General features: G+C 64.6%; 3 protein-coding genes across 14 annotated transcripts; 1 reads left to right on the plus strand and 2 right to left on the minus strand.

Annotated features, from left to right (window-relative positions):
• The first annotated feature begins 62 nt into the window (after positions 1-62).
• Positions 63-7,634, plus strand: CAMK1 (calcium/calmodulin dependent protein kinase I). 7 transcript variants are annotated; one of them, XM_090021686.1, is made up of 12 exons: positions 63-227; positions 551-693; positions 3,065-3,196; positions 3,522-3,596; positions 3,676-3,814; positions 4,214-4,340; positions 4,480-4,555; positions 4,641-4,753; positions 4,899-4,977; positions 5,072-5,159; positions 7,000-7,128; positions 7,215-7,634. In XM_090021686.1, exons 2-12 carry the CDS (start codon positions 608-610, stop codon positions 7,494-7,496), a joined length of 1,326 nt encoding a protein of 441 aa, XP_089877812.1. In that variant the 5' UTR covers positions 63-227; positions 551-607; the 3' UTR covers positions 7,497-7,634. The 7 variants fall into 7 exon arrangements, with proteins under 7 accessions (XP_089877812.1, XP_089877813.1, XP_089877811.1 ...); XM_090021687.1 differs by having other exon boundaries at positions 6,996-7,128; positions 7,215-7,424; XM_090021682.1 differs by lacking the exons at positions 63-227; positions 551-693 and having other exon boundaries at positions 916-3,196.
• Positions 7,635-7,779: 145 nt separating this feature from the next.
• Positions 7,780-9,562, minus strand: OGG1 (8-oxoguanine DNA glycosylase). Of its 3 annotated transcripts, XM_090021696.1 has the most exons (7): positions 9,431-9,562; positions 9,080-9,318; positions 8,814-8,993; positions 8,559-8,737; positions 8,332-8,479; positions 8,211-8,260; positions 7,780-8,140 (listed from the first exon to the last, which is right to left on the minus strand). In XM_090021696.1, the coding sequence occupies exons 1-7, from the start codon at positions 9,529-9,531 to the stop codon at positions 8,033-8,035; spliced, it is 1,005 nt and encodes a 334-aa protein (XP_089877822.1). In that variant the 5' UTR covers positions 9,532-9,562; the 3' UTR covers positions 7,780-8,032. The 3 variants fall into 3 exon arrangements, with proteins under 3 accessions (XP_089877822.1, XP_089877823.1, XP_089877821.1); XM_090021697.1 differs by lacking the exon at positions 8,211-8,260; XM_090021695.1 differs by having other exon boundaries at positions 7,780-8,260.
• A 367-nt stretch (positions 9,563-9,929) lies between these two features.
• BRPF1 (bromodomain and PHD finger containing 1) lies at positions 9,930-24,922 on the minus strand. 4 transcript variants are annotated; one of them, XM_090021661.1, is made up of 13 exons: positions 24,118-24,922; positions 22,122-23,081; positions 17,414-17,570; positions 16,935-17,084; positions 16,472-16,618; positions 15,225-15,537; positions 13,876-14,190; positions 13,060-13,350; positions 12,815-12,962; positions 12,415-12,551; positions 12,189-12,307; positions 10,193-10,347; positions 9,930-10,115 (listed from the first exon to the last, which is right to left on the minus strand). In XM_090021661.1, the coding sequence occupies exons 1-13, from the start codon at positions 24,711-24,713 to the stop codon at positions 9,932-9,934; spliced, it is 3,672 nt and encodes a 1,223-aa protein (XP_089877787.1). In that variant the 5' UTR covers positions 24,714-24,922; the 3' UTR covers positions 9,930-9,931. The 4 variants fall into 4 exon arrangements, with proteins under 4 accessions (XP_089877787.1, XP_089877789.1, XP_089877788.1 ...); XM_090021663.1 differs by having other exon boundaries at positions 16,490-16,618; positions 24,118-24,921; XM_090021662.1 differs by having other exon boundaries at positions 16,935-17,066; positions 24,118-24,920.
• Positions 24,923-24,995: the final 73 nt, after the last annotated feature.

Here is a 24,995-nt window from a genome sequence, read left to right on the forward strand (position 1 = left end):
GGGCGGGGGGGGGGAGCGGGCCCCGCCCCCCCGCGCTAATTTTAGCTTGGCCCCGTCTCCAGGCACCGCCGCCGCCGCCCCCCGATTGGCGCGCCGCGCTGGCCCCGCCCCCTGACGTCACTGCTGCCTGGCCCTGGCGCCGGGGGAGCCGTAGCGCCGGGCGCGGGACCGTGCAGCGCCGAGCACCGCCCGCCGCTCGCACCTCCGGCCCCGCCCGGCCCGGCCCGGTAAGCGGTGGCGTGGGGGGCGCTGCCCGCGTGTGCGCGGGGCGGGGCGGGGGTCGGTCCCGCGCGCCCCCGCCCCGTCCCGGGCACTGCCCCCGCGGCACCGCAGTAGCAGCCATTGTCAGGGCAACTGTCCGGGGATTCTTGCGAGGCCGCAAAGTTTGCGGCGCGGGCGCGGGTCGGGGTCGCGGAGCCGACGGCCTGCCGCGGCCCGAGCTGCCATGCCTGCGCAGCGCCGGGCGCTGGAGGCCGTGGCCGGGCCGAGCGGGCACCGGCAGCTCGTCCCGCGGGCGCAGGGTGACGCCACCCGCGTGCCACCCACGCAGGCCCCGAGCTCGGCCGCGCCGCCCTGGGACGCGCAGGCAGGCGGCCCGGGAGGGACGATGCCGCTGGGAGAGGACGGCCCCAGCTGGAAGAAGGGGACCCAGGACATCCGCGACATCTACGAGTTCCGGGAGATCCTGGGCACGTGAGTCGCGCCGGCGCCACCGCCGCGCCCGCCACGCGGCCACACGCCTCTGCGCTGCGCCGGCCCAGCACCGGTGCCGCGGCCCGCGGGCCCGTAGCCCCGGCGCTCGCTGCGGGGTCGGCTCCCCGGGCCCTGGCGCGGCTGCGTGGCCTGCAGGCCCGGGCCTGGTGCGGGAGCTCAGTGGATGCTTGCCAGCGAGGCAGGTCCAAAGGTTGGTGCCTGCGCTGGTCCTGTGCCCAAGGCAGCCCCTGGGGCCGTGGCGGGGCTGGGGCTGGCCGTGCTCTGCGCTGCCGGGGCAGGGGTGCGGGGCTGGCAGCGCGGGGCATCGGGCCGAACAGGCGCGTGCCAGCGGTGGGGCTGGCTAAGGCGCTCAGGAGGGATTAGTGCAATCGCAGAGGGGATGAGAGATCAGGGATCGCCCGGGCTGTTCCCAGCCTGCGCTCCCCCCGCACCAGGCCTGGGCACAGGCCCCTGGCCACAGCGCCTGGAGAGAGCCCGAGCAGCCTCAGCACCAGGGTGCCGGGCTGGGTCCCATGGCCGCCCTTGGGTGCAGGCCCTGGAGGGGGCACGTGGCGGGAGCCCTGTGCTGGGTCACCCTGGGAGCAGGCGCACGGCTCAGGCTGGGCTCCCCGCGCTGGCTGCACTGGCTGCTGGGGGGTCGTGGCGCTGGCTGCTTCCAGCAGCTGCTGCAGCTCGGGGCTCGGCCCCCCCGCAGGGCAAGGGTCGCACGGGGGTCGTGACCCCAGAGCCCACAAGCTCCTTGGGCCCCCCCGCTTCCCGCTGCGACGTGAGGGCTGCGGACAGATGCCTCCCCCCGGGGCCGCCTCTGCGGGGCCTCCCTGGCACGGCCCAGGCTGCCGGGGTCCGTGCCCAGCTCCACAACTGCCCTGGACGCGGCCCTGCTGCCTCAGCCCTGGCTGCACCTCCCCGACCTGCGGCGGGCCGTTGCAGGCAGCGCCCTGTCCCCGCGTGAGTCCGGGGGCGGGTGCCGCCTGTCCAGACGGCTGCTGCTCAGATCTTTACGCGCCTGCGCAGCCCCCCAGCCCCGGCTCCATCCCCCAGCCCAGCTGCCTCCGCCTGGCGGCCCCGCTGCCAGCACGGCTGTGTTTCCAAACAAGCCCTTCCCGCGCTCCCACGCCGCAGCCGGAGGAGCTCCTGGAAACATCCGCACAGCCACCTTTTGCCAGCCGGCCACGGCCCTCCCGCGCGGGCCTGGCATGAGCCCCTCCCTTGCAGGCCTCCCACAGCCCAAGCCGGTGCCCGCCCGGCGCCCCTTGTCACGCGCGCAGCAGATGCCTGCCATAGCCGTGATGCCACGCGGCTGCACCACTGATGCTGTCGCAGCAGATAAGCAGGACGACGCGCCCGGGGGCCTGTGGCAGGGCGCTCCAGGGCAGGAGGGCATCGCCTGGGGCCACCGCCTTCGCCCCAGGACACCTCTGCTGCGCGGTGGGGACCAGTCCCTGCGGCCCGGGGCAGCCTGCATAGCCACAGCCACCGGCCCGCGCTGCGGCTCACCCACTTGCCTATAAATAGCCGGACTTTCTGCCTGTTGTCATGGCGATAGCAGCACGGCGCGATTTCCTGGCGGGTGTGGAGCCCTGCAGGCCTCGCCGCGCCCCGGTTCCCACCGCGGCCAGGGCTCCAGCAGGCTGCCTGGCCCCGGCCCCGGGCACCCCACAGCCCTGCCCAGCCCCTGCATGAGGCTCACAGCCCTGGCTCCAGCCTCCCCTGCCCAGGCCCAGGCACCCTCCGGCCTTACCCAGCCCCCCAGATGAGGCCCTCACGGCCTGGCCTGGCCCCAGCCCCGGGCATCTCCAGTCCCTGCCAGCCATGGCCCCAGCTCTGGCCCCAGCCTCCCCTGCCCACTCGCCTCCAGCCAGACCCAGGCACAGCTCAGCTCTGCCCAGCCCCTGGATGAGCCCCATGCATCCCTGCCCAGCCTGGCCCTGGGCACCTTGCACCCTCCACCCACCCCTGGGTACCCTGCAACCCATGCCTAGCTCCTGCTCCAGGCATCTCCATCTCCTGCCCAGCCCTTGGCACCTTGCACCCTCTGCCCAGCAATGGCAACAGCTTCTCCAGCCCAGCCCCTACTCAGGCACCTCCAGCCCAGCCCTGGCCCCAGGCACCTTGCATCCTGGCCCAGCCCAGCCCTGGCACTTCGCACCCTGCCTGGCCTCAGCCTGACCACTGTGTGCCCCTGCCCAGCCCCCCGCCCCAGGCACCTCCAGCCCTGGGCTGGCCTTGGCCTCCCATGTGCTCACCAGCCCCCATCCTGCCGCCTGTGGGAGAACATCCTGCTGCCCCCAGTCCCAGCTGGGTCCCTGCCAGGGCAGCCCCCATCTTATGCCCCCTCCCCCCCCTCCAGGGGCGCCTTCTCAGAGGTGGTGCTGGCGGAGGAGCGGACGACCCGCAAGCTGGTGGCCATCAAGTGCATCACCAAGAAGGCGCTGGAGGGCAAGGAGACCAGCATTGAGAACGAGATCGACGTCCTGCACAAGTAGGCACTGCCCGCCCCAGCCCGCCCTGGGCCCTCGTGGCCCCTCTGCACATGGCCGGGGGGCTGCAGGGTGCCAGGGCTAGCGCACCTCACCCCACCTGCCCTGTCCCAGGTGCAGGACGCAGCAGGGGCTGTGGCATCCTGGTGCCGTGCTGCCGGAGCCCAGCCCCATGCTCTGCCCGATGCTGGCGGACCCCCCACATGGCCCATCCCAGGGGGTGTTGGTTTCCCCTAAGCCCAGCCCTAGGCCCAGTGTGCAGCTGCTGGGCCGGGGGCACGGGGTAGGGACAGCAGCGGGGCCCTTCACCTCGCGTCTGCCCCGCAGGATCCAGCACCCCAACATCGTTGCTCTGGATGACATCTATGAGAGCGGCAGCCACCTCTACCTCATCATGCAGCTGTGAGTCCAGGCGCTGCGGGGCAGGATGCCCGGTCCAGGTGCGGGCCCTGCCCCCAGCTGACCTCTCTGCCCCGCACAGGGTGTCGGGCGGGGAGCTGTTTGACCGCATAGTGGAGAAGGGCTTCTACACGGAGCGCGATGCCAGCCAGCTCATCCGGCAGATCCTGGACGCTGTCAAGTACCTGCATGACATGGGCATTGTGCACCGTGACCTCAAGGTGAGCTGGTGCTGCCCTCAGGGGCTCTACCCCGGTTCTCTGTCCTGCCCCTGCCCCATTGCCTGGCACAGCCTGAGCTGCAGGGCCTGGCCTCCCTGACAGAGGCAGCTGCCGAGCGAGGCGGGGAACGTGCGGGTGAAAGGCCAGTTGTGGCAGACAGGGCAGCTGTGCTGGGGCCAGGGGCTGTGCATGGCATGCCTGGGTGTGCATGGGTCCAGGTGCGTGAGGGGCAGGGGTCATGCCTGGCTGCATGTGCAGGCGCATGGGGGTGCTGGTTCGGGATTGCACGCATGTGTGAGGCCCAGGGTCACAATGAGCAAGGCTGCCCAGGCTGGCTGCACCCAAGGGGGCCAGATCCCTGGGTGCCCGCTCTGACCCCCCTCCCCCTCCCCCCCGCAGCCCGAAAACCTGCTCTATTACAGCCTGGACGAGGACTCCAAGATCATGATCAGTGACTTTGGGCTGTCCAAGATCGAGGGCTCCGGCAGCGTCATGTCTACGGCGTGCGGCACGCCCGGCTACGTGGGTGAGTGCCTCTGGACACGGCCTTCGCCCCCTCCGAGCAGCCGGGGGCCTGGGGAGACACTGGGCTTTCTGCCGGGCTGGGGGGGCCAGGGAGGGGTGCGGGTCGTGTCTGCCCCTGCTGACAGCCCTGCTCCCTGCAGCCCCGGAGGTGCTGGCGCAGAAGCCCTACAGCAAGGCGGTGGATTGCTGGTCCATCGGTGTCATCGCCTACATCCTGTACGTACCGCGAGGCCGGGGCCCGGCTGCAGCCCCTGCCCCCTGCCCTGCCCTTGGCCCGCGCCCACCGTCCCTGTCTCCGCAGGCTGTGTGGCTACCCCCCCTTCTACGATGAGAACGATGCCAAGCTCTTCGAGCAGATCCTGCGGGCCGAGTATGAGTTCGACTCGCCCTATTGGGACGACATCTCTGACTCCGGTGAGCACGGCCGGGCCCATCTTGCCAGCACCAGAGCTGGAGGGGACTCAGGGAGGGATCGAGGCGCGGGGGCTAAAGCCTGGCTGGGTGCCCCGACCCCTGCGGCCCTAGCACTGCCCGACTGTCCATGCTTGCTGCCCCGCAGCCAAGGACTTCATCAAGCACCTGATGGAAAAGGACCCGGGCAAGCGCTTCACCTGCGAGCAGGCCCTGCAGCACCCCTGGTAAGGGGGATGCTGCCCCCGGGGCCCCTGGCTCCCTGCACTGGGGCAGCCCTCCAGACCGCACTGACCTGCTCCCCACCCCGCCTGCCCCCAGGATCGCCGGGGACACGGCGCTGGACAAGAACATCCACCAGTCCGTCAGCGAGCAGATCAAGAAGAACTTCGCCAAGAGCAGGTGGAAGGTGAGGGGTGGCCTGGCCGTGCGGTGCTGTGGTCCTGCCCTGGGTGGGGTGTCTGGGGGCTGTCCTGCCCCCTCCTGGGGGCTCAAGGGCCCTTCTGGGTTGGGGGGGGGTGCTTGTGGTGGGGGGCAGTCCTGCTTTCTTGGCAAGCAATGGAAAACTGCCATTTTCGCAGTGTTGTGGGGGCCTTTCTGCCCTCTTTTTGGGGGTGTTGTGGGGAACCTGTGTTCGGAGGTGACTCGGGGGGGGGGGGGTGATCCTGTAACTGGGAGGTCTCAGGGGTCTGGTCTGCCCTGTGTTTGGGGGTGTCAGGGTGGCCATTCTGCCCTGTAATGAGGTGGGTGTCAGTTTCTTCTGCCTTGAATCTGGGAGCATCAGGGAGACATGTCTGCCCTGTGTTTGGGGGCATCTGGGGGGGGGGGGGGGCTGTTCTGCCCTTTGCTTGGGGGTTCTGGGGTGCCCATTCTGCCCGTGTTTGCAGGGTCTGTGGTGCCCTGTATATGGGGGTATGGGGTGGACAGCTCTGCCCTGCGTTTGGGGTGTTGGGGGGGGGTGTATTTGAGGCTCTCAGGGGAGCTCTGCTGCCTTGTTTCAGGGTGTGCAGGACTGTTTGACCCTGTAATTATGGGGGTGTCAAGATCTGCTTTGCTCTGTATTTGGGGGGGACACAGTTTCCCTGTGTTTGGGGGAGTCATGGGGGCTGTTCTGCCTTGTTCTGGGGCTTTCAAAGGGGGGGGGCTGTTCTGCCATGTATATGGGGCTGTTGGGGGTGCTTATTCTGCCCTGCATTTGGGGTATTGGGGGGGGGTGTTCTGCCCTGTGTTTGGGGGTGCTGGGGAGCTGTTCTGCGCTATATTTGGCGAGGGTGGGTTGGGGGCATTTTGCCCTGTATTCTGGGGTGGTCATTCTGCCTTGGGGGTGTTTGGGGTCTGTGCCGCCTGTATATAGGGGTATGGGGGGGGCTGCCTTGCATTTGGGGTGTTGGGGGGTGTTCTGGGGTGTCAGGGTCTGTTCAGCTCTAATTAGGGAGTGTATTTGGGGCTGGTGGGGGCATCTTGCCCGGTGGGGGTTTTTTTTAGCCCTTTAATTAGGGGGGGGTGGGGGGGGGCTGATCTGCTCTGTATTTGGTGGTGTCAGGGTCTGCACTTTCTTTGGTGGTTTCGTGGTGGCCATTGGCCCCTGTAGTCCCGGGTGTTGGGGGGGCTGTTTTGCCCTGTGTTTGGGGATTTCAGGTTTGTTGTTTTGCTCTATATTCCTAGGTGCTAACTGGGGGGGCGGTCTGCCCTGCATTTGAAGAGCTCTGTGTGTGTATCTGTTTTTTTGGGGGGGGCTGTTTGGCCCTATAATTTGGGGGGGATGCGCTGCCCTGTGCTTGAGGTTCAGCCCTGTGTTTGGGGGGGTGTGAGGATGGCTGTTAACACCCCCCCCCCGCCCTGACCCAGGGGAGTTCAGTTGGGGTTGGGGGGGTACTGATGTTGTCTACATTCCTTGATTTTTACTTGCCAGGGGCTGCTGCCTGTTTGTGGGGGGCAGGGGCAGCTTGGGCAGAAGCAGCGGCAGGAGGCACCACTGGTCCCTGGGCAGCTGCAGGGTCTGCCAGGGTTGCCATGTGCTGTGGGGCAGCCACAGGGGCACTGCATGCAGTGAAGCACTGCCCTTGGGGAAACAGCTCTCCTCACAGGGGAGCCATATGCCATGGGGGTAGCACTACACGGGGGCAGTTGCAGGGGGCGTGGGGCAGCACAGAGGGCTGTGGGCAGCGGGGCAGTGCGGGGGTGCTGGGGATAGGCGTAGGGGTCACTGGTCTCCTCAGTGATGCTGATGCCGTGCCCGCCCCAGCAAGCCTTCAATGCCACGGCGGTGGTGCGGCACATGCGGAAGCTGCAGCTCGGGACAAGCCAGGAGTTGCCAGGGCCCACGACGCCGACCAGCCCCTGCCGCAGCGACCAGCTCATGCCAGGCCCCAGTGATGGTAAGTGCTGCCCTGCACTGCACCCTGCACCCATCCTGTCCCCAGCAGGGGCCATGGCTCGGCCTGATGCTGCCTTTCTCTGCCAGGCTCTGACTCCAGCAGCTGTGACCGGTCGCCAGGGAATGACTGCCTGCAGCTGCCCCCAGACTGACGCCCCCCGCAGTGCGCAGGGCCCGGCCTTGCCCCCACTGCTCTTGCCAGGTCACGGGCTGAGCCGCTCGGGGATGGGGCAGGACTCTGCGTGCCTGGCTGGCGGGCTGGGGCAACTCAAGGCCTGGGCCTGCCCCGAGCCCTTCGCCGCCAGGGTGGGGAGTGGAGAGCAGCAGGAAGATGCCAGGGGGCTGCAGCACAGAGCCTGGCAGCCCTAACCCCTGCCCAGGGCCCCTGCAGAGGGGGACCCAGGCCCTGCTCTGCCTTGAACCTGGTGCCCCTGGAGGGACCACAGTGAGCTGGGATCGGCCCTGCCACAGGGGGCGCTGGGTCCCCCAGCCCACGTGCCTGCCCCGAGCCAGGGGCCTGAGCACCCCGCCACTCTGCACAGCCCCTGCTGCTCCAGCTCCCGGGGAGGGGGCCCGCACCCCGGGCTGCGCTGTCGGCGCCACCCGCCCCACTGCCACTGCCCCCGCATGTCCAGACACGTTTTCGAATGGCTGTTTCTATTTTGTTGCTTGTATTAAAGAAAAGAGACAAAGGACTTGTCTGTGCTGTGACGGGGCGGGGGGCGCAGGGGCAGGGTCCCCGCAGAGCCCCAGCCCCTGTGCGGCAAGCTCCCTGCCAGCAGGGCCCTGCATGGGCTGGGGCAGGGGCGGGGCAGTGTGCGGCCCTGGCCGTGGGGAATGGGGCTTCAGCACACAGCACCTCCCGCCCTGCTCCAGCTGCCCTCACCCTGCCTCGGCCGCAGCGTCTAGGAGGGGCCCAGGCGGCTGCGGCTGCGACAGGCTCGGCCCCGCTTGGGCCTGGCGCTGGCACACGGGGCCCCCTGCGGCCGCGTCACCTCGGCACAGAACAGGACCTGGGGAGAGAAGGGGTGAGGGTGGCACCAACGCGACGCCCTGCGCAGGGCAGGGGCCCCCAGCACTCACCGCCTGTGCCCAGCCTGCGCGGGGGCCCCAGAGCCGCCGGAAGAAGTCCCCTGCGGAGAGAAGCCGGGTGAGCAGGGAGCTGGGGCCCTGGCGTGCCGTGGCCCGAGCCACTGCCACTCACCCGTCTCCCGGTACACCCGCGGCGTCAGGCTCCTTGTGGCCGTGCCCAGCTCCAGCCCGTAACGCTGCCGCGCCACCTGCCACACGTGGGTGTCCACGGGCACGGCTTCGGGCTTGTCCAGCGCCATGAGGCACACGCAGTCGGCCACCTGCCCACGCCGGGACACGCAGGTCACCGCCGGCTCGGCGCACGGGGCAGGGCAGGTGCCCGCCGGGCCTCGCACTCACCTTGGCGCCCACGCCGGGCAAGGAGCACAGCACCCGCTGGGCCTCCGCGTAGGGCACGCTGCGCAGCCGCTCCAGCCCCTCAGCACCCAGGTCCCGCAGCACCGCCTGCGCCGCCCCGCTCACGAACCGCGCCCGGTACCCGAAGCCGAGCTCCCGCAGCCGGGCCTCCACCTCGGGGCCTGCGGGGCGGGACGGGAGGGAGGGAGGGAGGGAGGAGCCGGGGCGGGGGCGGGACGGGGCGGAGCGGGCACTGACCTGCGAGCGCCTGCAGCGAGGGGAAGGCGTGGTAGGGCTCGTGGCCCAGCCGGGCCAGGCGGCGCCCGAAGGCGCGGCACAGGCGCTGCACCATGGCGGCGATGCGCGGCAGCCGGTTGTTGGACGAGCAGATGAAGGCGACGAGGCACTCGAGCGGGTCCTGGCGCAACACGCGCACGCCTGCGGGCGGCACGGCCCGGCCCCCGCTCAGCCCGGCCCGGCGCGGCGCGGCCCCCCAGCCCCCCACGGCCCGGCCCCGCCCCTACCCGGGCAGGCGGTGGCGGCGCGCTGGAAGCGGGGGTCGGCGGCAGCCCAGGCCGCGTAGAGCGGCGCCAGCGCCACGTCCAGCTGGAAGTAGTCGCGCAGGATGCGGCCGGGGTCGGGCTCGGGGTCCGGGTCGGGCCCCGCGTGCACCGCGAACCAGAGCTGCTCCTCCGTCTGCCGCAGCGTCCACACGCGGCCGCCCAGCTCGCCCGTCCAGTGCCCGGCGCTGCGCTCCCGCCACCTGCGCGCGCCCGGTCAGGGGGGAGGCGCTCCCGGCCCGCCCCCCCGACCGGAAACCCGGCCGCACCGCCCGGAAGCCCGGCGCCAGCGACCGGAAGGCTGGGCGCACTGACCGGAAGACCTGGCCGCAGCTCAGCACCAGGTCGAGGCTTAGCTCGGAGCGAGCGCAGGGCAGCGCCCGCCAAAGGCCGGGGCCCGGCGTGCGCCGCTGCATGGCGGCGCCAGAGGCGGCTGTCGCTGCCGGAAGCCGGGTGGGCCGCTCTATGGCCCGCAGGCCGGAAGCAGGCTGCCCCCCCCGGCGGCGGGCGGAGCCGCGGTGCAAATAGACCGTTTATTTTCTAAGAACCGATAGATTTTTCTTCCGTCAAAATAAATACAAACGGCGGCGGCGCCGAGCGCGGAGCGGGGCCTTCCCGGCGGCAGGCCGGGCCGCCTCCCGCACAGCGCCGCTGGGCCCGGCCGCCGGGAGCCGCCCGCTGCCCGCTCCGTCCGGGCCCCGCCCCGGCCCCTCCCGCGCAGACCAGCTGCACGGGGGCCGGCCGCGCCGGGCGCCCCTTGCCCTGAGATGGGGGAGCCGCGGCCGGGCCGGGCCGGGCTCGAGCAGCAGCCGGGGCCTAGTCGCTCTCGCTGGAGTCACTGCTCTGCTCGCCCTGCACCTTGTTGCGGTGCTGCATGGCGCGGTGGTAGGCGATCTGCACCGACTTGCGGATGTTTGACTTGCGGCCCTCCAGCATCTTCTCCTTGTCCAGGTCCTGGTTCACCCCGAGAGGCACCAGCTTGGTCCGGGGCAGCCACTGCCTGCAGGGAAAGGGGCAGCTGGGTCACCGCGCGGCCCCCGCCCCCCACGCGCCCGGGGAGCCCGGCCTCCTCCTTACCAGGTCCGCTTGTTGTCAAAGAAGAGGACCAGATAGAGGTGCTCCCGTGCTTCCTGAGTCATCTGCTCGCCCAGCTTCAGCACCTCCAGGGGCGGCACGGGGATGGGGACGCCGTGGTGGAACATGCCCTCCCGCGGCATTTTGGGGTCGATGATCTGCCAGAGCGGTGGGGAAACAAAGCCAGGCTGGGGTGAGCAGGTGTGGGCCAGAGCCCGCCCGGACAGTTGGGCGGGTGGCCAGCTGAGAGCAGACCGAGCTGCTGGCTCCGCATCGTGCTCCGGCAGAAGCCCAGGTTTATACCACCAACACTCGCAGGGGCGTAGAGACGTGGGGCTGGAGAGGTCAAACCTTCCTGTACAAATCCTGTCTAGACTCCTCGTAAAACTATCATCGACCCTGACAGCAGACCTAACGCTTGCACCTACCACAGGTAACACAGGGACCCACAGCGGCCAACACCCCACTTCTATCAAATGTCAATATACAGTCAAGTCCCGGGTAGAGGCCGTGCCCCTGCTGCAGCCCCCCCACTCTGTGCCAGTCTAACCATGGTATGGACTGACCCCAAATCTGGCATCAGTTTGACCCCAGGCGCAGACCGTCCAGCCCAGACCCTGTAGGGTTGGTCCCAGCAGAAGCATCGGCACAGCCCAGCCCAGCCCAGGCTCCAGCAGCACGGCCCTGCTGGGGGAGGCTTAAAACCTCCCGCTACATGGAGCAGAGGGGGGAGGGCGAGGGTGCAACTGGCAAAGCCTGGGAAATCCCCACAGCTGAAGGAGATGCCAGAGCAGGGCCCTTTGTTCCAGACTGCTGCACTCATACCCCAGAAACACTGGATCATTGGTTCTAGGACCCCAGTGTAGCTCTGTGCTGCAGTCTCTGCCCATAAGAACGGATGTGCTGCTGTCCTGGGCCAGACCACAGGTCCATCCCGCCCACGGCTGTATTGCAACACCACAAAGCACATCTTAAGAGCAGTAGAATTTATGCAGGGTCTACCAGACTGATCTGTTCCTGCCCTTACAGTTTCCTGCCTTTAGAGGCCCAGGAAAGACCCAGATGGAGCCCACACCCATAGCTCTAATGGGTTGTGCCCACCACCCCGTCCAGCACAAGTCTGTCTGATCCTCATTCGACCCTGGTTGATCGGTCAGTCAGCTCTACGACCCTGTGCAGCAACGAGCTCCAAAAGTTAGCGGCTGAAACCCACTTCCTACTTTCGTGGCCTTAGTTCTGAGAGGGTAAACAGGAAATCCCTACTGACCCACCCACACTCTACAGACCTCTGTTGTATCCTGTCGTCTCTCTAAGCTGGGAGGCCCTGTCTGGAAGCCGTTCCAGACCCTGATCCTCCTTTCTGCCCTTCTCTGCCCCATTCTCAGTGCCCCGGTGTCTGTCAGGCAGCTGGGGAGAGTGTGGAGATGCAAGGTGTGGGAGCACCCGCGGCAGATCAGCGCTCCCTGTGCTGTGCTCAGCGATTCTCAGGTTCAGTTTGCCTGCTGGCGGCTGAGCCAGGCAGCAGCAGGCGCTCTCTCCATGGCGCCAGGAATGCAGGAAGAGGCGGTGCCTCCTGGAAGCCATCTCTTCAGTGACAGCTGCCAGCCCCAGGGCAGTCTCTGCTGTCAGCTGTGGGTCTTGTGCCACTGTCCCTAAATGAGACCATGTGCTTAGACCCCCGGCCAGTTGTGTCCTACTTCACAGTGCCCACGTCAGCATCCTGTGCCGTCCTGCCCTAACTGTGAGCTCTCTGGGGCAGGCAGTGGGGGCTACAGCTCCTGGCCCACTCCAGATTGCTGGGAAGCAGAGCTATACAGCCTGCACCCTGCAAGGGTCCAGGTGTGCAGGGAACTGGCGGTTCTGTGCTGCTGGACAGGGAGTCCCTGTGCCCCATCCAACATGTGGCCAGGCAGTCTGGCTCCCTGCAGAGCAAGCACCTATATTGGATGGTTTGTGGCCAGGCCCCATACCTGGGTGGAATAGTATGTGCCATACTCACCAATGCTGGGTACGATGGGTATCCCCGGCACTTGGCCCACACCAAGTCCAGGGCATCCAGAGAGGAGTCCTCGTCTTCTGACAACCACCCTGCCCCACGGCCAATGCTCTTCCGCACCACTGCACCGAAGGAGAGAGGAAGGGGGGTAGGAGGGAAGAGAGTCAGCACTGCCCCTCCTTGCTGCCACAGAAACTGGGATTGCTGTGCGAGAGCTCAAAACACTCACTGCTGTGCCCAACACCTCGCCCGGTGCCGACGGAGTAGGACTCATTCTCCGTCCCAGACGTGTCCTCGCTGCTGTCCTCTGGGAAGTTCACGCGGGAGAAGGAGGGCTTCCCTCTGCCCTGCTTGGAGGGTGTGGTGCTGTGGGGGAGGGAGTGAGCAGTTAGGCTGCTGAGAGCCATGTAGGCACTGGCTTCCTGCTCCTGCTGCAGTCAGCACCCTTGGGGAGAGGAAGATCCTTCTCCCATGTTATGGGAGAAGGTGGGGTACTGCATGGCACCCCACAGCACTGCAGCCTCCGGAGGGGCAATGCTTGAGGGGGCTGCCAAAGGCTGGAGGAGCCCACACCCTGGGGGAGCTCCAGGCCAGGCAGGAGGCTGCCTGGCCATGCCAAAGTGCCGCACCTGGTGCGATCGGAGGCGGCGCTGCTGCTGCTGCTGCTGCTGGATTCTGAGTCAGAGCTGCTTCGGGGCAGGTTGCAGTCGTTGCGGTACACCAGGAAGCTCTTCTTCACGGGTTGGTTTCCGCTGCTGAAGCCATTGGCAGGCAGGTCTGCAGCAGACAGGCAGAGGGGCAGCATGAGCTATGCGCAGCCCCCAGTCCTGAACCCCACAACAGACTCCCACAGGGCTGGGGCTGCCACACTCACCCATGGGAGGCTCCTCAGCAGATTTATCACTGTCACTGTCCGAGCTGGAGCTCTGGTGTGGGCTCTTTCTTACCCTCTTCCGCTGCCGCTGTGACCCTCCCATTATTGGAAGCTGTGGGGGGCCGATGGGGCTGCTCCCATGCCCAGGGACCAGCTGGCTCTCCCGATTCTTGGGAGGGCGCCCTGGCCGCTTTGGGGGTCCTGCAGTTTTGGGGTTCTTCTTGGAGAAGAGCACAGAGGTTCTACGGCCAACTTCATGCGCTGGGGTGGAGGAGGAGTTAGGGCCCAAGCCTAAAACAGAGGTGGCGGGGGGAAGCAGGTGTCAAGCCCACGTGAGCCCAGCGTACAGAAAGGAGGGCCAGCCCTGGGACTTCTCCTGCAGCGAGCTGCCCTGCAGGGTTCTCACCCTGGCTTTGCTGCTCTCAGAGCCAGAGTCTCATCACACCAGGAGTGAGGCTCTGGTGCGGCTGGGCTCTCAAACACTTCTGGAAGGTGCAGCTTCAGCTGCTCCCTTGTTTTCCCAATGGCTTGCACTGATCCTGCTCTGCCACCAGGCTTGAGGAGGGGACCTCAGCTGCACTCCAGAGAGAAGGGGGGACCCTTGCCTCCACCCACTGCAGCCTCTCCTGTTGGAGGGGACCAGGCTACTCCAGGCCAGACTTCAAGCATGCTGGCTGTGACCCCCACTCTCTGCATGGAGCTGCCCTGGCCCCTTTTGCTGCAGGGACATGGCAGGGGCAGCCCCTCCACTCCATGCCCCTATTCACACATCAGCCTGGAACTCTGCTAGGGCATGGGCCCCCATGTGGCCACTACCTTTGCCAGTTTCCTGGCTGCTGCTCTCCTCAGCTGCACTGTCAGTCTGTGTGTCCTTCTCACAGGGGTTGTGGGGCTGCAGGATGCCCCTGGCAGAGCCTCCGTGCCTATCCAGCACCTCCCGGCCCAGCTCCCGAGGGTGTGCCAGCTTCCGGCGCAGGATGGTGATCTCTTTCTTGATCATCTTGGCCCGGCGGGAGCGTCCAATGCTCTGCTTCCCCGTGTTAACCTCATCCAGCCGCTCCAGCAAGATCTTCAGTTGCTCCTCCAAGGGCAGGTGCTTCTGGTTCTCTGTCAGCAGCAGCCGTGCATCCTCTGGGGGTAGAGAGAGGCACATGGGTGAGAGGCATGGATCTCTCCTGGTCCCACAAGAGGATAGATGAAAAGCTCAGGGGCAGCACAACATTGGCGGGGGCAGCAGCATGCTTCCACCTGGCACCGGGGAGTGACAAGAACAGGACACTGGGATGCATCAGGGAGGAAGTCAGCACAATCTGGGCCATAGTGGGGCAGGGAAAGGATAGTCCCCTCCCAGGCACAAGGACATCCCCACACCCTTAGTTCCTGCTCAGCTCCTGGCCTCTCTACCCTAGTGGGCTGCCAGACTGCCGCAGGGCGGGGATGGACCTGGGCAGACAAGATCGTCTCTCAGCCAGGGGTTCTGCTCCACACACCCACTGCAGGCTACAGAAAGCCAAGACAAGCCAGGACCAGAGTCAGGGACTAGAGGGAAGAGATGCCTGGCCAAGGGGCACATAGCAGCAGCTCTACACGGCCACCACGCACAGGCAGACACCACCCCACAGTAAGCGGGTGAATGAGAAGGGGCGTGTGCTCCAACCAGAGAGAGAATCTGTCCAGGGGCCACCCGGGGGCACAACACTACACTGACCCGTCCCCCAGGGTGGAGCCATGGCAGGGAAGTCCAGCTCTCAAGCGCCTGTTTCATTTCTTTCAGGCAACACTGTGCAGTCACGCAGCAAGGGCACCCCCCCGCCGCACCCTGGCAGCTCACCACAAACTGCAAACAGGGACAATGCTGAGGATTGACTGGGGAGGGGACTCAGGCCATTTTAGGGCTAGAAGGTCCCTGGAACAGCTCTCTGGCCCCAACTCAAAATGCAGTACTGCCCCATCCTGCTGCCCAACAGCCTCAGTGGGCTCACCACCCCACCTCAACCTCGCAGGGAGCAGTGCAAGGAAGAGACCTCACCAGAGGGATAGGGATGGTGGACAACACATGTTCAGGACTGTTTCTGCCCTGCCCAGGCCCCCAACAATCTGATAAAACTCCAGCTCTGACTCCCGGGTCAACCCTTTGATCCCCAGGACTGGGAGTTGGTACCCACCATCCTCGATGCCTGGGCACTGAGCATCATCCACAGGCAAGCAGTGAGGGAAGTGCATGCCCGTCTCAAAGTCAATGCCCATCTTGTCTGCCTGGCGGCGAGCCTGGCGCAACACGGAGCCCCCCTGCTCTCGCAGCCGGATGGCCGCCCGGTAGAAGATGGTGTCCTTGGCATTGTACTTCAAGCAGTTATTGATGATGAGGTTGAAGTCCTCCTCGAAATCGTCGAAGTTCAGGTAGCGATAGGCCTCCAGGTTCTGTTTCATAGTTTGGAAGTCCATTGGCTTCTTGATGTGGTCCAGGTAGTCTGGGACCTGCAAAGGAAGGCGCCAGAGCTCAGAGGCAGGAGCTCCACCTCGTGACCACCTGCTCTAAGAAAGTGGCTGTTAGAGGCTCTGCTCGCTGGTGCTCCATCCCAAATGCGCCTCCTGCCCTGCGTGACCAAAGGGAATGGCAAAGCCCCAGAGCTCCTGGATCTTGGATCTGGCTCCGCACGCTGCCTGCATGCTGCAGCTCACAGAAACACAAGGCAGAGCACCGTGGAGGTGCCCCCAGCCCCACCATGTTTCTGAGCCAGCCGGATCCTCTAGCCTGCGGGCCACAGCATCCAGAATTAATTCCCCGGGGCAGAGAAGCAGTTTGCTTCCATTCCTGGGAGGGCATAGGTGTGGGGGCGACACACAAACCAATGAGGTGGAGCCAGCAGCAGCGCAGGCAGGGACGCCCTGGCACTGCTGCAGCCCCTGGGCCCGGACCTGCAGGCGCTGGTTGTACATGGTTCCCCCCAACTGGACTGTAGCCCACAGCCTCGAGCCACACTTCCCACTGTGCCGGGGGCTGCTCGGAGGCCAGACGCTGTTTGTATCCATTCCCGGCTCCACCAATGGCGCACCTGAGGGGCAGTGCGAAGCATGACATTTGCTGGCTGCCAGCAGCTGCCATTCCCGGCAGGAAACCCTGCTCCCCCAGCCTGGCCTGCTGCATGCTGAGATCACTGACGTGCACAAAGAGCACGGAGCCTTTCAGCTCTCTGTCAGCAGCAGCCGCCAGCCCGCAGGGTGTGAGCCACAGCCAAGCTCAACCTGGTCAGTAGGGCAGCAGTTCTGCCCTGCATCCCCTCAACAACCGCCACTGGGACAAGCTGGCCTGCTCCCAGCTGCCCCCTGGCCGCGCCAGCGGTCTGGGTGCCCGTGCACAAGCCCGGGTCGAGTGCAAGTGAAGCAGAAAGCTGGGGGAGGGGGTTCTTACTTCGTAGAGTTCTGTTACCTCAGACAGAGGGACCGGCTCGCTGAAGATGTTGCCCGTGTCCTTCTCCTGCAGCTGCTCCAGAGTCTTGCGGAGGAGGATGAGGAAAGGCGTCAGCTGCATTTCCAGTGCCACCTGCTGGACCTTGATCTGGAACACACAGACACGGTGCCTCTGAGCCAGGAGCTTTTGCTCCCATGCATGGCGCCTGTCCTGGCTAGGCAGCCAGGGCCACAGGCCCCACAGACCCACACAGGAAGAAGCAGCCACTGCTGGCATCACCCTGCTCACACAATAGCCACACGCAGGGGCCTTGGCACCAGCAGAACTGGTTCCGGCTCTGCCTAGCGCTGCCCTGGGAAATGGAGGCAATGTCTCCCCCAGCCCCGTGCCCCACATGCAGGGCACAGCACAGTGAGCAAGGGGCTGAGGGTGATGGTCCCCCAGGAGGGCTCGCAGTCCTTACCGTCTCTCTCTTAAGCTTCTCCCTCTTGCGGATCAGTTCCACCAGCAGGCGTGCGCGCTCCAGGTCATGGCGGAGGCGCTGCCAGGATTTCAGCTGTTCCTTGAGGGCCCAGTTCTTATCCTCAGTGTCTCTCTGCAGGAACAGCAGAGGCTATGGGATGGGTAGGGACACAGCCCCCCCATGGCAGCAAGCTGGGACAAAGGGTGTGGGGGGGCTTGATGCGCCATTTCCGCCAGGGTTCACATTTCATTACCAACAGCCCTATCTGGGCCCTCACATCTGCTCCCCCTCCCCTGCCCCCCCAAGGCTTTGGCAGGAGTCGCTGCCTGCCAAGTCTGTGACGCCAAGGGCAGTAGAGGCTGCTGGAGCAGCAGTGGCAGGCACCCAGGGGTTTTCCTTCCTACATGAAACTGCAGGCACCACATGCAGCAAATGCTCTGGGCCCTGGGCTGCCTCCTCACCAGGCAGGGAGCCCCTACCTGATCGCAGTTCCTTTGAGACTGCAAGTGCGTCTGGAGCCGGCGCAGCAGAGGGACCCCGTTGCGGGACTGCCTCTTCAGCGTCCAGTAGCTGTGAAGCCTCTGCATGAACTGGCTCTTCCTCTGGATGGTTAAGCGGTTGGTGATCTTACTGAGCCTGAGAGAAATGAGAAAACGCATGCAGTCAGCCACAGCAGAGTCTGAGCTGCCAAAGGTACCACTGGCAGGCCCCGCACTGCTGCTCTATGTGGCTGAGGGGACTGCTGCAGTGCCAGGCGAGCTGGTGGCGCAGGAGCACCTCAGAAAGGCAGGGGGTCCCCCTTGCTTCTCTGGAAGTGGGGCAGATGCCACATGAGCTTAGAGGGCTGGTTACCCTCTTCCCCACAAACCCTCCCCGGGGGACCAGGCGGGGGATGGTGCATGAGAGTAACAAAGCAGCCAGGTGTCTGGCAGCCTTGAATCACACGCGTCATGGTAGTGCCCAGGCCTGCCGCTGGGTTCAGACAAGGCACCCCTCGGGCGAGCCTGCAGTGTACAGTTAGTGAGCACAAGCTGACCAGCAGCAGGGAGGCAGCAGGACTCTCCTCCACAGCCACCCCAGGCAGACTGGGGGGCAGGGAAGTGCACATAGCAGAGAGCAAACGTTGTTGTGCACATGTGGAGGAGGCATTTAGGAGGGGAATCAGCCGAGCGGGTGAGAGACAGGGCAGGACACTGGTACGGGGGCACCCAGGGGGGAGCTGAGCTGGGGAGGTTCAGGGAGAGGGCTGGAGCACACAGCCGGCAGCACAGGGCAGAGAACACCCAGCGCAGACCGCAGGCAATTCAGCCTGGCCAAAGGTCCCTGCTGCAGCTGCTTCTGCTGCCTGGAGACTCTGTGGCTCCTCCCTCAGGAATGCAGAAGTTGGGCAATGAGCAGGACAGGGAGGGAAGGAGGTTCCTGGGAGGCATGTGCTCTGCCTCTGGGGCCAGCCAATGCCTGCTGCACAGGCCCATACAAGATCCTCACCACACCCAGCCCACGGGTGCACCTGCCAGGGCTGCCTTCTGTTGCCCCACACATGCAGGCAGCACTTAGTTTCATAGTTTCTAGGGTTGGAAGGGACCCGAGTAGATCGAGTCCTCTTAAAGACCCCCCCAGGGCAGGAGCCTGCACCACTTCTCTTGGAAGTTGGTTCCAGATCCTAGCCGCCTCGACCGTGAAGTTGCACCTCCTGATATCTAGCCTAAACCCGCCCTCTGCCAGCTTGTGACCGTTATTCCTGGTCACTCCTGGCAGTGCTTGGGGGGAACAGGGACTCCCCGAATGCCTGCTGGTCCCCCCTGACTAGTTTATAACAGGCCACAAGATCCCCCCTCAGCCTTCTCTTTTGGAGGCTGAACAGGTTCAGGTCCCGTCGCCTCTCCTCATAGGGCCTGCCCTGCTGCTCCCTGATCATGTGAGTGGCCTCCTCTGGACCCTCTCCATGCTGTCCACATCCCTCTTGAAGTGCGGCGCCCAGACCTGGACACAGTACTCCAGCTGCGGCCTGACCAAGGCCACATAGAGGGGGAGGATCACCTCCCTGGACCTGCTCGAGATGCATCTGTGGATGCACGACAAGGTGCGGTTGGCCTTCCTGACTGCCTCCCCACACTGCTGGCCCATGTTCATCTTGGAGTCAATTACGACTCCAAGATCCTCTTCCGCCTCCGTGCTGACAAGAGGGGAGTTCCCCAACCTGTAGGTATGGTGCCGGTCGTTCCTCCCCAGGTGCATAACTTTGCACTTGTCTGTGTTGAATCCCATCCTATTCTCATCCGCCCACCCTTGTAGCCTGTCTAGGTCCGACTGTAGCCTGTTGCTTCCCTGTAGTATGCCCACGTCCCCCCACATGTTAGTGTCATCAGCGAATTTGAACAGGGTGCTTTTTACCCCCTCGTCCAAGTCACTTAATGCCAGCCCTGATTAGCAGCGTCTCAGGCAAGCATGCCCAGGCTGCTCTGCATGCTCCAGACTGTAGCACACTTAGGGAACTGGCAGGCAGGTCCCCTGGGTGGCGAGTCAGAGAGGTAAAGGAGTCCAGGGGAGCTGGCTAGATTTCAAGAAGGCCCTCTGAACGGCACAGGAGCAAGCTATCCCAATGCAATGGAAGAACAGGAGGACAAAGGAGGCCAGCCTGACTAGGCTCTCTTCAATCTCTTCAGTGAGCTGAAGCTCACAGAGGAAGCCTACAGAACTTGGCCACAGCACTAGGGAAGAGTACAAGAAAACTGCATGGGTGAGCAGGGAGAAACTTAGGAAGATCAAGGCATGATTTGAGATGCAACTGGCAAGGCTTTAAAAGGCAATAGAAAAGGGTCCACATGTCAAGAAGAAGAGGAAGAGCAGAGAAATCGCAGATTCCCTATGGAATGCAGAAGGCAATGTAGCTATGGAGGATGCAGAGAAGGCTGAAGCATCTAATGCCAGTCTTACTTCACATTTCAGAGACCGGGGCATCACTGGCAGCAAAGATAGGGAAGGGGACAAACAGCCTTGAGTAGAACAGGTTAGGGATTACTTAGAGAAGTTAGATGCTTTCAAGTTGGCAGAGCCAGATGGGATGCACCCAAGGGTACTGAAGGAACTGGCTGAGGTAACGTCAAAGTCATTAGCTCTCCTCTTTGAGAACTCAGGGAGGTCGGGTGAGGTCCCAGACCACTGGAAAAAGGCTCATACAGTGCCCACCTTTAAGAAGGGAAAGGAGGAGGATCTGGGGAACTCCAGACCAGTCCGCCTAACCTCAATACCTGGAAAGCTCATGAATCAGGTCCTCAAGAAATCTATTGTGAAGCACCTAGAGGAGAACCAGGTGATTGGGAACAGCCTGTCTGGGTTCACCAAAAGCAAGCTGTGCCCAACCAACCCAAATTCCTTCTATGATAAAGTGACAGGCTCCGTGAACAGAGGAGAGCATCGGATATGGTGTACCTTGACTTTAGCAAGGCTTCTGACACCGTCTCCCATGACATTCCCATCAACAGGCGGCAGCAGAGGAAAGTGAGGCTGGAGATGAGGAGGACCGCTCTGACGCCGAGGGTGGGCAGGCACTGGAACAGGCTGCCTAGGGACACTGTGGAATCTCCATCTTTGGAAGTTTCCAAAGGCAGGCTGGACAGACACGGGGCCAGGATGGTTTAGTTAGGGAGGACCCTGCCTGGAGCAGGGGCTGGACTAGTTGCCCTTGCGAGGCCCCTTTCAGCCCAGCTTTCCCACGATCCTGCGATCTAGCAAGGCAGGCCAGCATGCATGCAGCTCACCAGCATATCACACAGCAGCAAAGCCTGCAGGAGAGGAGGCTGCAGACCAGCAACAGAACACAGGGCCAGCTGAGCTGGGAGAGGCTGCAGCACAGCCAGAGACCTGTCGCCACCGTACGCCATGCCCCAGCCCTGCTGCTAAGCAGCCTTCGTCTCTGCGAAGCAAGCCCCACACTTCTGTCCAGGGACTGGACCTAGGCTCAAAGGCCCAGCCCTGCCCAGCCTCGAGCACGTGCTCCGTGGAGGAGACATGCTGCCATGAGGCAGATGGGCCAGAAGCACCATGGTCACTCCCTGGGCCCAGCTCCTCTGCGCTCCCTGCCTTGTAACCCCAGACAAGGGAGCACGCAACAAACTAAAGGGGGACAAGATCACGCTCAAAGGAGCCAGCCAGCAGTATTGCCTGTGTCTCCTGAGGCCGGGAACTCACCAGGCTCCAAAGGGGCTGTATGCTCAGGGCTAAAGACCACCCAGAGCTCTCACAGTCAATGCTCACACATCTGGACAAGGACAAAAACGTCCCATGCCAGGGCTTAGGCCAGAGCCTGTCTACAGGAGACCGCGGGAGATGTAGTATCGAATTACTCCCCAGCTGCTCCTGTCCCCCTCTCAGAAACACTTGGGGCTGGGCAGGATGGGCCTCCAGTCTAGTTCTCCCTCACTGCGACTCCCGTGTTCCCCAGCAGCTGCCCTAGCCCCGCGGGCAATCAAATCTAGGACACTGGGTCCCATAAACTGCGTGGATGCTGGAGAACTGGCTGGGACTCGGCAGGAGGCAGCTGACTTGGGCCAGCACAGATGGTGAGAAGTACAGGCACGAGCTGGGGTTTCCCAGGAGTGAGCCAGGTTCCAGGTGTGCTCAAGAAAGGAGGCTCAGACGGGGCTGGGAACCCTGACTTCTGGGGCTGGGATGAAGAGACAGCTGGACAAGAGCGTCAGCTCAGCCCCAGCCCGGCCAGCTCACCCAGACCGCAGCCACTGGCAAAGAAGTCTCAGATATGAAGCCCCCACCCGTCCACAGAGGCACAGGGGAAACTAGCCTGCCAGCTAACAGCTCCCCCTCTCTGGCAACAGCTTGTTCCTGTGTCCCTGAGATCGGTATAACAGGAAAGGAGCCCTGGGAACCCCCAGCTGCTTCCTGGCACATCCAGCCGAGCTCGCTCTCTGCTGCTAGTCTAACGGCACCAACTTCCTGCCTCTTCCAGGCCAGCCACCTCCATGGCACCACAGCACAGTGCAGAGCAGAGGTGTAGGCCCCTGAGCTCTTACCTAAGAACAAAGCCAGCAGGGGCTTGCTAAGGCAGGTGGGGGGGAGGAGGGGAGAGGCAATGCTGGGGACAGTGAGGCCGCCTGTAAGTGAGGGCCACACCTGAGCTGCAAAGCAGTAAGGCAGAGGCCTGTGTGTATGGGAGGTACCTGGCCGTACCTATGTGGGGGGATGCAGGGCACGGAAACCACCGGTGCTGCTGCTCGCTTCTCAGCCAGGATCTTCCTCGCCTTCTTCATTTTGATCCTGGACTTGGCCTTTGCCTTCTTCACCTTCTCCGAACTCCAGCCTTTGCCCTCCTCTTCCTCCTCCTCATCTTCCTCCTCCCCCTCACTGTGAGAGAGGGCAGGGAGCCGTCGCATGGAGCCCGGGGGCGTGTGGATGTCACAGTAGGCTGTCTTGCGCACACTGAAAGAGGTGCCGTTTGCTCCCATCTCGCGGACAGGCTCCATCTTCATGTAGAGTCCAGCCTGCTGGGCACAGGTCACGTGGAAGGCAGTGTAGCAGTTGGCCTTGTGACACTGGATGCAGGCCCCGGAGCCACGCTGCTTACAGATGTAGCAGGTCAGCTTCCAGCGGGCTGGGGGGATGTGCTCGATGCTGTCGATAGGCTCTAGAAACACTGTGTTGGCAAAGCACACCTCCGGGATCCAGAGCGCACAGACCACATGTGCCCAGCGCCCATCGTCCGTCTGTTTGAAAGCTCCGCCCTTGTTGGGGCACAGGGCACAGTCCACAGCCCGGGAGGGTGACTGCAGGCACCTCCTGCACAGCCACTGGCCCTCGGGGATGTAGGGCACGCCATAGCACTCCTGGTGAACGGCCAGATTGCACATGTCGCAGAAGAGGATGACGTTGCTGTTCTGACACTCCCCGTCATTGCAGATGCAGCAGACCGCGTCCTCATCAACTAGTGCGTTGGGGTCCCCCTTGTTGTGGCTCTCAAAGTAGGACTCCTTCTCCAGCCGGTCCATCAGGTACTCAAAGATCTCCTGGGGGATGGGGCTCACACCCTCCGTCTTCCGCCGCTCGTTCATGATGTCCAGCCAGATGTAATCCTCCTCATCCATGTCATACTCCACCTCCTCATCCAGCTCCTCGGCTGACTTCTCAATGTACCTCAAAGAGAAGGGGAGAGGGAATGAGCACCCATCGTGGGTGCAGGCCCATGCAGCCCACCTCAGGGAGAGAGGGGACAGGTTAGACTAGGGGGGTTTTATCGTGGCAGCCACGCAGCAGCTGTGACCCAGAAGAGCAGGGATGGAGAAGGGACCCAGGAAGCAGGATCTGCTGCAGCTCGCACCCATTCTCCAGCACCCAGAGTGGCAGCACAATGCGGCACCGCCGCCTGAGCTGGACTACACAGTGCTCCCTGACCTGCGAGGGAGGGAGGGAGCACGGGGCACTCACTGATACAAGACAACCAAGGGGAACCTGCGCGAGCCCCAAGGTTGCTGCTCTGGGGCCACCGCTCTCAGTTTCAAGGCACGGCAGTGCCAGGTTCTTGTGTCCTGGCGCTTGTGCAGCAGGTGTCCCTGGCACTCAGGAGGACAGAGGAGGTGCTCCCATGTATGGCTAGGCAGAGGCAGCTGCCTCTGCTCCTCCCCGGCCAGTTGTGGGTGGAGAGCATTATTTTTGTTTTTATTATTTTCTTTCTTTCTTTATAGAAAAGAAATGAACCTCTGGTCCCTTGCCCAGAAGCAGCAACAGCAGCAGCAGTCTGCCACCGCAGGAACTTCCAGCACGCCCAGACACGTGGCCGGGGAGACCTCTGCTACAGCCAGCAAGACCAGAGCAGCACTGACATCGTGCTCTGCAGCAGAGGCAGCCAGGGCCCAGGTCGCTATGCAAACACTCCTGCCAGCTCGCAGTGCTCACACCTCCACGAGGTGCTGAGGCAGTTCACCCGCTCGGCCACAGCCAGTCATCTCTGGACTGGCCCCGTCATAGCTGGAGAAGGGCTTGCACGGAGCAGAGCCCCGTGGCTGGTGGGAGACCTTGTAGGCGGCCCTGCCACTGCAGAGCGCGGGACGTGGGTACAGGGTGCGGGGGGAGGACGCAGCAAGTGCACGCAGGGGCCTGCAGGAGGGAGCGTGGCTGGGCGGGCAGCTCCACAGGCCCGGGGCATGGTGCCCCGACCCCGCGCAGACCGTACCTGTAGTAGGAGGTGGGGCGCGGCGGGGCGTCGGGGGTGTCCTGCTCCAGCTCCCGGTACACGGCCTCGGGCAGCTTGGGCGTGGTGCCGGCCGCGGCGCCGTGGTGGTGGTGGTTGGAGTCCTTGCGCTTCTCCTTGTTCTTGTGCTTGGCGGCCTTGGGCACGGCGGCCGGCGCCTCCGCGTTCTCCTTGTTGCTGCCGCTCTCGGGCACCTCCTCGGGCGCCTCCTCGTCCTCCGACACCACGTCCAGGTTGTCGAAGATGCTGATGCGGTGCACGCGGCCGTGCAGGTCCACCTCCACCATGCGCTGGGCCTGCGCGTAGGTCATCACCTCGCGGCCCGGCGACTGCGAGGTCTCGGAGGGGCTGGGCGACTGCTTGTTGGCGGCGCGCGCCTGGCGCCCCTTCTTCTTGTGCTTGCGCAGCGGGGCGTGCTGGGGCGGCGGCGGGTTGTCGTGGTCGTAGTGGTACAGGTGGTACTCGATCCCACTGTAGCTCTTGTAGATCTTGCGGCAGGTGCCCACCGGGCACTCGTAGGGTGGCTTGGTGGCACGCAGGTTGTGGCAGAAGGTCTTCACGTCGAAGTCCACGCCCATGGCGGCGGCTCCGCGGGCCCCGGGCCGGCCCAGCCCCGGCCCCGCGGCCCTGCCCGGCCAAGGCCCCCGGCCCGCGCGCTGGGCGGCCCCCACTGCCGGCGCGGACTCACGGGCTGGCGGCGCTGCACGGCGGGCCCGGGGCGCCCATGGGCGGCGGGGCCGGGCCGGGCCGGAACAATGGAGGCGGCGGCGGCGCCTGGCGCGGGGCGGCCGCTGGGTAAAGCGCCGCGCGGCCCCTAGCAACCGCACTTTCGCCGCAGGCGGCGGGCGGGCGCGCCCGCG

The sequence above is a fragment of the Crocodylus siamensis genome, chromosome 11 (genome assembly GCF_052110815.1).
Source record: "Crocodylus siamensis isolate JL-2025a chromosome 11, ASM5211081v1, whole genome shotgun sequence".
Lineage (NCBI taxonomy): Eukaryota > Metazoa > Chordata > Crocodylia > Crocodylidae > Crocodylus > Crocodylus siamensis.

What these genes read in the sequence shown, in the direction of transcription:
- OGG1 (XM_090021695.1), bottom strand. Translation starts at nt 9,531, where the DNA reads ATGCAGCGGCGCACGCCGGGCCCCGGCCTTTGGCGGGCGCTGCCCTGC. An exon ending in CGCCGCCACCGCCTGCCCGG is followed by an intron (nt 8,994 to 9,079) that starts GTAGGGGCGGGG and finishes TGCCGCCCGCAG; the next exon opens with GCGTGCGCGTGTTGCGCCAG. An exon ending in CTCGCTGCAGGCGCTCGCAG is followed by an intron (nt 8,738 to 8,813) that starts GTCAGTGCCCGC and finishes CCCGCCCCGCAG; the next exon opens with GCCCCGAGGTGGAGGCCCGG.
- CAMK1 (XM_090021682.1), top strand. Translation starts at nt 2,760, where the DNA reads ATGGCAACAGCTTCTCCAGCCCAGCCCCTACTCAGGCACCTCCAGCCC. An exon ending in GGTGTCATCGCCTACATCCT is followed by an intron (nt 4,556 to 4,640) that starts GTACGTACCGCG and finishes CTGTCTCCGCAG; the next exon opens with GCTGTGTGGCTACCCCCCCT. An exon ending in GGACGACATCTCTGACTCCG is followed by an intron (nt 4,754 to 4,898) that starts GTGAGCACGGCC and finishes GCTGCCCCGCAG; the next exon opens with CCAAGGACTTCATCAAGCAC.
- BRPF1 (XM_090021661.1), bottom strand. Translation starts at nt 24,713, where the DNA reads ATGGGCGTGGACTTCGACGTGAAGACCTTCTGCCACAACCTGCGTGCC. An exon ending in CCCTGCATCCCCCCACATAG is followed by an intron (nt 17,571 to 22,121) that starts GTACGGCCAGGT and finishes CATTTCTCTCAG; the next exon opens with GCTCAGTAAGATCACCAACC. An exon ending in TTTGACAACAAGCGGACCTG is followed by an intron (nt 10,116 to 10,192) that starts GTAAGGAGGAGG and finishes CTTTCCCTGCAG; the next exon opens with GCAGTGGCTGCCCCGGACCA.